Source organism: Anabas testudineus, chromosome 24 (genome assembly GCF_900324465.2).
Source record: "Anabas testudineus chromosome 24, fAnaTes1.2, whole genome shotgun sequence".
Taxonomy (NCBI): Eukaryota; Metazoa; Chordata; class Actinopteri; order Anabantiformes; family Anabantidae; genus Anabas; species Anabas testudineus.
In genome coordinates, this window is record NC_046632.1 from 10,359,047 (window position 1) to 10,371,711 (window position 12,665).

The 12,665-nt window shown below is 46.4% G+C and overlaps 1 protein-coding gene across 6 annotated transcripts in view; it reads left to right on the top strand.

The window, feature by feature from the left end:
• Window positions 1-10,919, top strand: part of nhsl1b (NHS-like 1b) — an 83,004-nt gene extending 72,085 nt beyond the window's left edge. For all 6 annotated transcript variants that reach the window (XM_026340843.1, XM_026340845.1, XM_026340844.1 and 3 more), the window contains 3 exons: window positions 969-4,304; window positions 5,337-5,469; window positions 8,295-10,919. In XM_026340843.1, coding sequence (XP_026196628.1) covers window positions 969-4,304; window positions 5,337-5,469; window positions 8,295-8,955 — 4,130 coding nt within the window. In that variant the 3' untranslated portion in view covers window positions 8,956-10,919. The remainder of the gene's footprint in view (window positions 1-968; window positions 4,305-5,336; window positions 5,470-8,294) is intronic.
• Window positions 10,920-12,665: the final 1,746 nt, after the last annotated feature.

Here is a 12,665-nt window from a genome sequence, read left to right on the forward strand (position 1 = left end):
CTGCAGGATGGAAGCAGCATTTAAATATGTCATTTCTCTGTGCGATAAGATCACTAAGACAGAAAATTACAGGACAAAAGCTTTTAAAGTCTGGTTAGTGCCCAGCTTGACAAGTGCGTCTGAATGTTATGATTACTGGGCTGGGGTAATTGTCCCAGTGCTTCATCCCTCCCTTTCCTTGCACTAGAGCTGCCTGCAAAGTAAACCTGCAGCTTAATCTATCGCAGCAGCAGCAGCAGCCGAGCTGTCACTCCAGCTTTTAGCAAAGGAGGAAGAGAGTGTATGTGTGGTTTAGAGAGCTCGAGACATAGGAGAGAGAGGGGAAAGGACACAAGAGTGTGTATGTTTTGGAATACGAGCATCAACAGGAGAGACACCACAGATGGGAGACACACTACACATCCTCTTCTGTTTTACAACCCATTGTTTGTTTACTAGTAGGTATGTTCAGTGTGTGTATCCTTGTGCTATATCTACATTCCAGGGTGTCCTTGTATTTGTGTATTATGTATGTTCTGTGCTGTATGACTATGCAAACACTGTATTTACATGAATGTGTGTCTTTATGTCTGTTTGTGTGCATGTATGTGCTTGTTTGCCGGCTTCCTAATGTCTCACAAACTGCCTGTCCTGAACCCTTGGCGAATATTTGTTGTTGTTTTCTTTGTCGGACTGAGCTATAACCAATATCGGAGGGAAATCATAGCAGGGAAGGTCTTTCTCTTCTCTCCGTTTCCCCTTGTAGCCTTTCCTCCTTAATGAAGAAAACCAGACGCATGAGATGGGGTCAGAGCAAATCAAATTAATTAGCCTAGCTTTGTGACCACAGTTTAACAGGCCAGCTGAAGAGCAGATGGCAGTGGGGTCGAATAAATTATTGAAAATGAAGAAGGGTAATGGAATAAAAGAGAAGACGAGAGATATTTTGATCAACCATGTTTATCTAATTTTCCGTTTTCTTTCAACAGCAGCAAAAAGACGAGGCGGCGAGCTCCGACCACATTCCATGTTCATCCCAGGACAGTACTCCACTTTAGGCCGAGTTGGGAGTGCCAACTCTTCGCTTCGGGTTTCAGATACCAGAGACTCAAGCTGCCAGACAGAGGAAGTAAAGATTGTACCCCCGTCCATGAGAAGAATTCGGGCACAGAGAGGACAGGGAATCGCTGCTCAGATGGCCGGTATTTCTGCTTCATCCTCAACAGGAAGTATATCCATCTCCAGTAGTGACAGCTCTGGGATCTTGATGCTGCCACATCAGTTTAATGGAGACCCATCGCGTTTCCATAGTCTGCCCCGACAGGGCGCTAGGGTGTCTCTCAGTGCTGATCCCATCTATAGCAGCACCCCAATCAAGTCAGAGGAGCAAACTACACCTCAGAGGCAGATTGGAAAGCTGCAGGTTGATGATACTGTGGTGCACATGAGAAGTGCCCCGAGGACAGGCACCCTACCCAGGCCCAAGTCTCAGGAGGTGAGGGCGACACAGTCAAGTGAATGGAGTGGAGGTCCAGCTTGTGTAGTCTCACCACATGCTGCTTATTCCACCTCACTCATCCCCAATGCCACCATGTCTAAGTCCACTGAGGTCATTGCTCTCAACACATGTGGTCAAATACCCCACTCTCCAGCTTCAGCTTACCCCACAGCTCGACCACTCAGTCAGGCATCCTCCACTAACACTGACCCCCCAATATGCAGTCCAGCAGCCTTTACCCACAGCTCTAATGTCCCCGCCTTGGCCACTTCTACTCCCACTCATACATCACAGGATGGTGATCTGGTCATTGCAGCACCTGCTAGCGAGTCAGGACACTCAGACAGCAGCACACATAGCCACAGCACCCTGGCCCCTACACCTCCATCCTGTCTGCCAGAGGAACAGTGGATCTACAACACACCAGAAAACGTGGTGGTCCCACACCGCACTCTGACCTCCAGCTGCTCCACTCCTATCAACCAGCTGTATAGCAGCCTGGAACTGTCCTCCAGGACCACTACTGATTCCAGCTCTCTCTATTCGCAAGACAATGATGGATACTACACCTCCATGCACCTGGACTCAGGCCTACGCTCTCGTAGCCATGGCAGTGGGCATGGGGCAGCGGGACGCACAAGACATAGCATGTACGAGTGCCGCGAGATGGCCAATCAGGAGGACTCTGGTAGCCTATACAGTGATCGCTCGCTGTCCCGTAGCATCTCCCTTCGGAAATCCAAGAAGCCTCCTCTGCCCCCGGCCCGTACAGACTCTCTTAGACGCAAACCTGCTGCAAAAAAGCCCCTTGGAGGTGTTAGCGCCATCAGTGGTGTTAGTGAACCAAATGCAGCCATGCTTAATGAGTCTCTAATTGCTAGTTTACAGCAGAGTCTACAAATGGGACTGAGGGGAGGCAAAGGAAAAGGCGCCTCTCCATCATCACCTTCTCACAGTCCGAGCAGCGATTACGATGACCCTTGGTTGCTACGGCCACGTAGTCAGAGTAGCATCAGTGTGGGTAGCTCTGCAGCTTCACTCGCAGCTAATGCAAACTGTGGTGGTGTGTCTAATGTGTACTCTCTATGCCACGTGACACCTGCTCACAGTGACACCAGCAGCTTGCGTTCAGATTATGCCGACTCATGGGGTTACTATATGGACTACCCCCGTAACCATGGAGACCAGAGGGCACAGACGCCTCCAGCTCATGCCACAGAAACTGGATCAGCTGGTCCTCACCCAGGAGGCCTACAGAATGGAGGTGAAATTCATAGCAACAGCCAGGAACCTGGAGCACGAGACCAGGACGGAGGGGTGTCGGTGAAGCCCAAAACATGCACCTCCTCACCAGACAGGGTGCACAGACTGACCTCCCCTTCAAGTGGCTATTCTAGCCAGTCCAACACCCCCACAGCTGGAACGCCAGTGCCATCATTCACTCGTTCCATGTCTCCCTCTGGCAGCCGACCCAAACCCAGAGTGCCAGAGAGGAAGTCATCGCTCCTCTCCTCTGTATCCATTTCCTCCTCCTCCACCTCCCTGTCCTCCAACACTTCAGACTCACTCAAGAGCTTGGGGCCCCCACCGCCACTACCTCCACCTATCTTCTCATCCTCAGCCCCCAACACGCCTCTTAGCCCACCTCCACCTTTTCCTCCCCCTCTACCACCAAGTTCCACTGAAGGCACTCCTCCACCTGCACCCCCCCTACCAGCTACACCACTGGGCACTTCTCTGAGCCCACATCCTGCTTGCTCTGTCTCTCCAGAATTCCCACCTCCTCCATCACCTGACCTGTTAATCCACCCTAGTTCATCCTTCAATGGGAGCTTCAGTCCTCCACCTCCACCCCCACCTCCTGTTCCCTCCTTGGGACCCCCTCCACCTCCTCCACTTCCTTCTTTTAGTCCACCTTCCTCTTCCCCATCTTTCGTGAAGGCTGGAAAAGAAGCTTCCAAACCAGCTACTTCCAAAAGCCCTTCACAGTCACCTAAGCCCCTGATCACCCCATTTGCGCTGCAAAGTGTTCAGCTACGCTCGGTGAAACGGCCGGAGAAAAACATTAACGAGAAATCTGACAACACCAAAACCCAGGAAACACAGGACCTCGCTCAGGTTCAAAGGTCGCAAACCCTGGTAAATTCTCGCTCCCAGGAGCATCCCCTTGTCTTGCCTGTGTTTAACAACTCCCCAGATGAAGACTTGCGTAACTCTTCACCATCACCTGTGTCAAAGCTCTTAGAAGAGTTGTCATTAGACTGCAGCATCACAGACAAGACAGATAGTGCAGTCTTGAATGGAAAAGCTGAACATCAGAATTACCTTCACTTAAATGGAAAAGAAACAGATGGAGGGTGGGAGTCATTGCAGACTTCCCCAATGAACTTGCAAAACTCTCCTGTCAAGCAGAAGCCCCCAGCAGTCTTGAAGAAACCCAAGCTCCCTTATCTCCCGCCATTTACCCTTGAACCAGTCAATGAACAACTCCCATCTCAGAAAGAACATGTGATCACTCTGTCCCAAATAAACCAAGACCAAGAAGATGCTCTGCAAAGACAAATAAAGGATGAGGAGAAAGAAAACGAAAATGAGCAACAGGAGGAGGAGGAGGAGGGTATTTCAGAAAGTACTGAGTCATTATCAGGGAGCAGTGAAGCATTCACAGAAGTCAAGAATGAGTCTCCAATCTCATTTTCTGCTAGTCAGGAGACAAGTCTTGACTATGAGCTGTGTACGAATGGAGAGGCTCATGAAGAGGCAGAAGAAGAGGGAGACGGAACAAGCAGCACAACTGGATCCATCAGCTCTAAGGAGGATGATGCAGGTGAGTCTGACTACATTTAGGTTCTTTCTCACCCATTAATTTAAGTTAGAAATGTTGCTAGATGTGTTCAGACATTGTGACGAGTGAACACTAGTTTTAAGTGGTGTCAGTCCAAACCACCATTTACTGATTAGTTAAACCCATTACTATAATCCTGTGTGGTAAGAAGTGATGCTGCTCTCTGCTAGTTGTGTAGCCAGCTTCCTGGGAAGCCGTGAAATTCATTTTGCCCTCAGAAGCAAAGGAGCCAAACTTGAAACCACAAAGTTTCTTTTAAAGGTTTGAAAAACTGTGAAAATAACGCGGGATAGACGGCTTATCACTGGCACAGCAGGGCTGCAGCCTCTTGACTACATCCTCTCTTTCTCCCTTCTACTCATCCTTCTGTATTTTTTATGCAGAGATCTTGTGTGGCTACTGTCCCTTCGTTTTTTTTTTTGCATCGCTTTTTCTCTCCCCCCTGCACCACATACCCCCCCCCCCCCCAGTCTCCGCTGTCTACTCATCTTGTCTCTGCTAACAAATCTCATTTCCAAATATTCGTCTTTTCTTCAGTGGTTTCCTTGTCTCTTAATCTCTCATTCTCATTCTGTCCTACTCAGACCCGTTTATTTCTATCCGAGGTAAGGGTGGGGGCAAATGTCCCAGGGGAGATGCTTTTCGTGGTTGGAGGGAAAGGGGGGAGGGGCTCTATCGTATCTGAGGGGAGGGGAACGGATCTGGTAAGGGGGTGAAGGGGAGATGGGACGGGAGAGTGTAAAGTGAGACTGCCTGCAGCGGCTCAGGCAGTTGAAGCACAGACGTGCGCGCAAAGGTTGCAAGAAGAAGAGGAGGAGGAAAAAAACGAGGCTGAACTAGAGAATAAGAAAGGAGACAGAATGTAAGAAGACAGTCCGGCACCTCCTCCGTACCACTTCAGATTTCGTAGCCTGCCAGGTTAATGCGACAGGATAGTGGATTTGTGTGTGTGTGCATGCACGAAAACTAAAGACTGTGAGTGTTTACTCTCTTGTGTGTATGTTTCTCTCTCAGGTGAGGTGTTTGACTCCAGTACGGCTGAATCGTCTCCGGCTCCGTCAGCGAACGGGGCCTCACAGGAGAACATGGTCACCCCAACATCCACTCGGCCCCGAACCACTGAGGACCTCTTCGCTGCCATTCACAGGTAACACGATGCACTCTCTCTTTTACACCACTTGTCATTCCTTCATCTACTCCAACTGCTTTGCTGCTCACACACTTCAGCTCCAGCTCAAATTTTTTTCATAGAGCATTTTTCCTTTAGTGTCAATGGGTTTTCTCTATTTATTTTCGTTGTCTTTTCATCCTTCTTCACTCTGTTGGCATCTCATTCTCTCTTCTATCCTGAAGTCCAAGCTGTCCTTTCACCCTTCAACACGTGATTTCTCTTTTTCCATCCCCCCGTTTCTCATCGTCCTCTCCTCCTCCTGCTCCTGCCCTCCACCTCTCAGTCATAACTTCACTGAGCGCCGTCCCATCTGCAGGAGTACGCATCTGTCAAATAGCTGGTCTCTGGAGTCTTCCAGTATGAGAGAGGGTGGCTTTTTCTGTTTCTGTCGGAATTCAGGGAGCAACATGAGTCAGTAGTCAAATGTTTATCGAGGCATCTGTTTTAATGCAGTCACATTAGTGTTGCTCATTCTCGGCAGAGGAAAAAAAAAAAAGGCTCCTGCTTCATCCATAATTTAACTACTTGACACCCTCTGGTTCTAATCTAGGTTAGAGGCCACCGGAGAGAGCGGCTTGTGCTTTTTCTCTCTCTTGCTGCCTCTGTCTCCATCTCTCTTATATTGTGTGTGTGTCTCTGACATATATTGCATACATGTTCCCATGCTTCAAAGGGAGCACACACATAAATTTCTAATGCAGCCCGCCGATTTGTGTTTCACGGTCACGTGTGGTGGTCGTTGGAGTTCTCTTGAGCATCACAGGCTTTCATTTCACAGGATTTCACTTCTTCCGGCTACAGATTGTTGATGTGCTTTTTCTGACCATGTCACGTGCGCACAGGGTGAAGATTGTGTAACAATGTGTGCATAAACCCTACCTTACCTCTGCGATTGATTATCACTTCCTTTATTCTCCACTTACTCCTTCACACCTTGCCAATATTATATAGGAAGTGATGAAGAGTGGGGAAGTGATGATGGATTTCTGGTGGTGCTGCTAAAATTAGAGCAGCTAACAACTGCAAAGAAAAAAAGAATTAATGCACAATTAATGCACAAGACTTAATTTGCAAAACACAGGGCATCAATTTAAAATTGTTTTATACATTGTTAGAGAGAGAAAGTTAAAAACATGCACTTTATACCTTATAACACAAGCCTTCAAATTGATATGCTTGTACTTTGATAGCAACTTTCTGCCACTTGCTCCTCCTGCCACTAATCCAAATTCTAATTTCTGATGTCTTTTCTCTCTCTTACCTTTTCAAACCCTTTTGTTTTATATGATGCCTCTCGGGGAAGACGGATTAAAATCTTGAATGAAATGCTTTCAAAGCTGCAGGAGAAAATACAACTTCTCTGGAGGGAGATCCTCCAAACTGAATGTAACACAGCCGAGAGAGAGAGAGAGAGGAATCGATCGTGCACCCTGTGCTGTGTCTGCAGCATTATTTACCTCTATAACTGAGCTTAGTGTCATTGCCAACTGTTTCTGCGTTCAGCGCGGCCCTGTCTTGGTTGACTGAATTCAGGTGTGTGAGCGTATGCACGTGTGAATGTGTGTGAGAAAAGTCTTATGTAATGCTGATGGGCTAATGTGGCGAGGGAGCTCACAGGGGACGGCGGAGATGGAGGTTGAATTTAGGGCACAGACACATTTTGCAGTGTTTCTGAAGCAGAAATCCGACTTGGGTACTTTCACAAACTAATTACATTCCCCTCTTCTCCATCTTGTTTGACCTTCAAAATCATATTCTCTACGACTTACTTTTTCTTTAGGGTAGAATTTCCAACTGTAGATCTAATCTGAGGATTAAGGATTTTGTCTCACTGCGTCCTTCACACTTCTCTTTACCTTTTGCATCAAATTGCTGCCCCTTATCATAGAATCTGTATATGTCATGCCTTTAATCATTTCTGTCTCCCCTCTCCTCATCTCTCCTCCCCCTGTGCAGAGGGTATGCACCCATACAGTGGGTGGGGGCATCCTTTCTAGAGAGGTGCGAAGTGGCAAGTAGTCCTGTCCCTTTATTTAGCAAGCCTCAGTTCTGCCATTGCAGTGATTCTACCTATTTGTCCCACAGATTAATTAGACTGTTCCCCTGCTAGCCCTAATCTTCTGTATTCTGCCAGTTGCAGCTTTACTGCTATGCTTTGGTGAAGAAAATATAGGCCGTGTAGGCTGAGTGACGCAACCCCCCCTGCTGAGAGGAGGCTGAATCGTCTTTGTGTGATTTTAAAACGGCTTTGGGCATTTTGTGTTTTTGCTTAATTTCCTTATGCCACATCTGAGCTTTCCTTCAGAGTCGCAGCATCTGCAGCTTCTTCTGTAAAAACCAAAATATTTAACTCTCCTTTGTATCGTTGTTGAGATACCGCGCCACTTAATGCTCATTATTCTTTGACTGTTTTAAGATTTGTGCCGTGACGCATGATTGCTGGGGGCAGTGCTGACATATGGCAAATTTGGGACAAACACTGGAGGCGTGTATTTAAGTGCAATCTTCTATTTAAGCTACAATAAACATTCAGAAGTCTGGGCTGTCTGGTATCATGTGTGAAATTCCATATGCTCAAGCCTTTAAATTTACATAAATTAATCTGATGATTTCAAATTTTCTTGACAAAACGGCCATCAAACATTGTTCTTAAAATTGATTTCCTACTTGCTCCTCTGTCAATTAAACTGCCCCTACATTATTTTAAACTTTACAAATGAATTAACCCTGCTTACACTCACTCACCCTGCAGAATATCTATTATTATTATCATTAATTTGTCTTTCCATGTCTTACTCCAGGTCAAAACGCAAGGTCCTGGGTCGCAGGGATTCTGAGGAGGACAAGTCCCGGGCTGGGAATCATCCCCAGTCTCCACCTACCACCCCCACAGGCGTAGTATCCTCTCTGCCCCGGCAGACCAGCTCCATCCAGCGCAACCTCCGCAAGTCCTCCACTAGCAGCGACAGCTTCAAGGCCCTTCTCCTGAAGAAGGGGAGCCGCTCTGAGACCAGTTTTAGAATGTCTGCTGCTGAGATGCTTCGCTCCACCGACCCACGCTTCCAACGAACACACTCTGAGTCTGCATTGGATTCCCCAGCTTCACCCTCCTCCCCAACAACGCCACACAGCCCCTTCGCCTCACCTGGCCGTGGTAAACGGGCAACAGAGGAGTGGAGCCGCTACGAGGCCTTGGCTCTGTCCTCGCCGACTTCGCCATCTTATTCGATGAGTGGGTCAAAGTATGGACGTTCTCGCACGCCGCCCTCTGCTGCCAGCAGCAAGTACAATGCACGCAGCAGAATCCTGAGCAGCCCAATGACAGTTATCTGCGAACGCGAGGGGGAACTGGCTGAGAGCGAGTATGGAGATACTGCGGAAAGTCTGGTTGGACCCACATCCCAGACGCTCCCTGTGCTCCAAGACTCCAATGGCACTTTATCTGAAGAAAGTAGAAGTTAAGGAGCAAGGATCAGCCCTTAGTTTCAGGGAGCCGAGCTCATTTGTTGTAACCAGGTAAGGGGGCAGGAAGAGGAGCCATTAGAGGGCCCTCTAGAGACACCTTCCTGTGCCCCACCCCCCCTGCCCTGCATCTGAGGAAGTGGGCATGTCTGGTCGGGATGCAAGGTCAGAGGTCGCCCCTTCATGGACTGGGCTGAACTTAGTCTGAAGTGGAGAACTGATTCTGGTGCAGCTTTTCAAGACTCCTGTGATTCTCCTCCTCTCCTTCGTTTGGTGACTTTGTGTGATAAGAGCAGCATTTCTTTGACTCCTGGTATTCTTAGTTTGTTTTCCATTTGTTTTGCAGTTGTGTGTGTGTTTTTTTAACACCTTATCCTGTCCTTAACATTCAGGAATCATTTTGTTTCTTCTAAAGACCAGATTCAGATGGCGAAACTAAGTTGAATCGAAGAAGATGAAAAGTCACAAGTTGCTTGCTAAACTTTTCTGCTGTGGTGCTACATAGCTAGGCAGTTGGAAAGAGTGGGATGTGAAGGTGAGCTGTACGCTCCCGTTAAATCTTAGCTCGTGTATCTTCCCTGTTGGCTTCGGAAAGTGTCTGAAAGCATCGTGGCTTGCGAATGTCGGCTTCAAATAGCCCCGTAACATTGTGGAAAGGACTCGAGGACATGGTACAACACACAGTTCCACAGTACAACTTCGGCTTTGGCTATCACCAGGGTGTTGCTTTCTGCTCTTAGGGACAGTGGTTTAGTTTGCAGAGCTGGTGTGTTCAGAGGTCCATAGGAAGTGCAGAGGGCTCAGCACTGCCACCTACTGAAAGGCAAGAAGTTGACGACTATCTAACGAGAAAAAAAAAAAACGGCAAACTTTCTCAAAAAGGCTCATAAAACCTCTGAAATGAATTTAAGTTTGTAGATTTTGCACTGTGCATAGGTCTTTTTCCTTGTTTGTGACGTAAAAAGTATGTTTTAAAGATTGTTTTAATAAACAAGTGATGTCATGACTTGTGCTTAGTTAAGTATGAATTTCTAAATGTAAAGCCAGAAATTACGTTATAGATAAAAGCTTATTTACTGCCCGAGTCTTTTAGTGATCACGTTGGTTACCAAAGAGCTGAAAATTGAACTGTAGCTGGCTGTGAACAATCTCAGAGTGTGAGTGCTTGTCTGACACTTCATGCATATGGTCCAGCCCTTGTTAAGTTTGCTGAGACCTACTAGAACCTATCTAGGGCTTCAATGATTTCTATAACGCTGTTGACCTCTTTGCTTCTGTTTATCCCTTTGCAGTTTTATAGTGTTCTGTATGTAAATACATAGAGAAATTAGTTTTAAGTAATATTTCCACTTATTTTCAAAGACTTTGTACATTTTAGAGCCCCGTGTTTGCTGGAAGGGAGTGGTTTTTCCTTTTTTGTAGATTATTTATTTTCATATAGGGCTGCAGCATGGCAAACTGGTCAGGCTTAACAGGCAGGTCAATGGAGGCTCTGAGAAGAAGGGTTAAGAGGGACCACCTTTACTATATACCACTAGGCCATTTCTTTTAAAAGGTGCCTCAAAATAAAAATAAAAAAAACCAAATAATGTCAATATTTATGCTTCAGCCTTCTACAACCCTTCATCTTGAATCATGCAAATCCCATGCTGGCGAATGTGGAGTCAAACTGAGGTGACAGGCGTGAGACTTCATAACCTCCTAACAGTCAATAACATGCTGTGGTTTAATCACCTGTGACCAAAGCGTGCCTCTGCCAGCTCCTGCCCAGCCATGATCGAGCACTTGAAACCTGGGCTCGTCTCGTGACAGGAAAACAGCGAGAAACGTCTCAATCTCAGAAAGCTTGTGGGAAAAAAAAGACGAGAGGACGGAAGAAGTCGTGAAGTAGTGGGAGTGGAGCTGAAGGCAGGCTGCTAACGCTCTTGTGTATGTCTGTGTAATAAAAACAAGGTGATACAAGAGTGGGTCTATGTGTCATTTCTCTCTGTGTGTGTGTGATTCACGACCATCTGCCAGCCCAACACCCGAATCACCACCTCATTAGCACCGTCGCCATGACATCCACATTTGTCCGTCAACTCCAGAGGCCATCATTTACCCCTCCCACCCTCGGCACACGTAGGGTCATCATTTATGTCTCCATCTGGACATCCTGCTAGGACACACACTAAATCAGAGACACAGCCCATAATAGACCGTTCCACTGTTGCACCACCCTGACACTGATGAAGAGAACCCGCTCCTGCGAGTGTGTACTACAATCTCTCAAAACTCAATGCAGGTCATCGCTGCCAGTTTAACGCCGTGCACCTCCAGTGCTGTGTCACAGAAATACCAAACGCCAGCTTCTTATTATGTCCCTCCACCTCCAGCTCAGCAGAGTCACCTGCCCTCTGATGTTCCACAGATGATGCTGCGTCCATCTGGCTAATAGGAGTCAATACAAACTCCTCCCAGCTATAATCACACTATTGACTGTTCTGTTTCCCCTCTCTGATATTCAACAGCCTCTGTATAGTATCCCTGACATGTGACACATCCCTCATTTAAAAGTATAATATTTTATAATTGTGAAAGACGACGATGGAAACTTTTCTTTACTGGTTCATTTAGAGAAGCTCCAGTTTCCATAATTTAACAGCAGAAAACAAATCGATCAAGATTATTTTGCAGCAGGGAATGTTATTTTTCTTCTCTTTAATTAGACTGATCCCACAGGTAATTGGATAATTTAACTTTTAAACAAAGTAACTGTAAAATAAATATTTTCTTTTTCTTACCTACCTATTAATTGTCCAGCCAGGTTTTTTTTTTTGTGTTATAGTCTTACACACACACCTCTCTGATTAATCATTACAGGACTATCTGTGATTGGCTTTTTTAAATAAAAAAAAAAATTAACTACGTTTTCCCTGTTTCTCAGGCTGAATGATTAACAAATTACCCGATCGGAGAACAACGCGATTAAGCGACAATGAAAAGAATTCGTTGCGGACCTAATCTTCACTATGTGGTAAAAGGGAATACAATTAACATAAAACACTAGTTTCAGAGAAGCTGCCAGCAATGTAAATTTAACACACATGCAAGAACATTACCACTCACTAACACACTCCTACTGACACCTCCTGCTTTGGCAATTAAGTGCAGAGCTTGATTTGCAATGTGAGATGTGGGAAGAAACTGGAATGCTGGAAATCAAGAAAAAATACTTTTTTGTGTCACCAGAAAATTTGTTTTGCCATGGGAAGTATTTTTATACCCCGTCCTCTACGTCAACTCAAGGTCTCCCCCAGGCTGGAAGGGAGTAGATCAAATTAAAAACCACCACTGTGGTGCTCAGAATTAAACAGAGCCTCGTTATACATTTCCTCTGTGCAGCAGTGTCTCACCTCACTGAGCACGGCCTGAGATCGATCTGACTGAACAACAGATGAAGATGCAGTGCAGATAACGAAAGCTGTAATTTCTGCTGAGCCTCCAAACATGATACTGGGAACAGTTCTGCCACGAATAAAAAAAAAAAACGTATGACTCCGCAGAAATGACGACGAGGAGAGAGGATAAAAAGGTGTGACAGGAGCTATGGCGAGAGTTTCATCTGATAATAAAAAGGTCACGACCAGAGGACGGTCTGAACTGTATCCACTTCAGGCCGGATAAACAACTCAGCGTTGATCTGTGCCTTAGTGTTTCAAACCATGTAA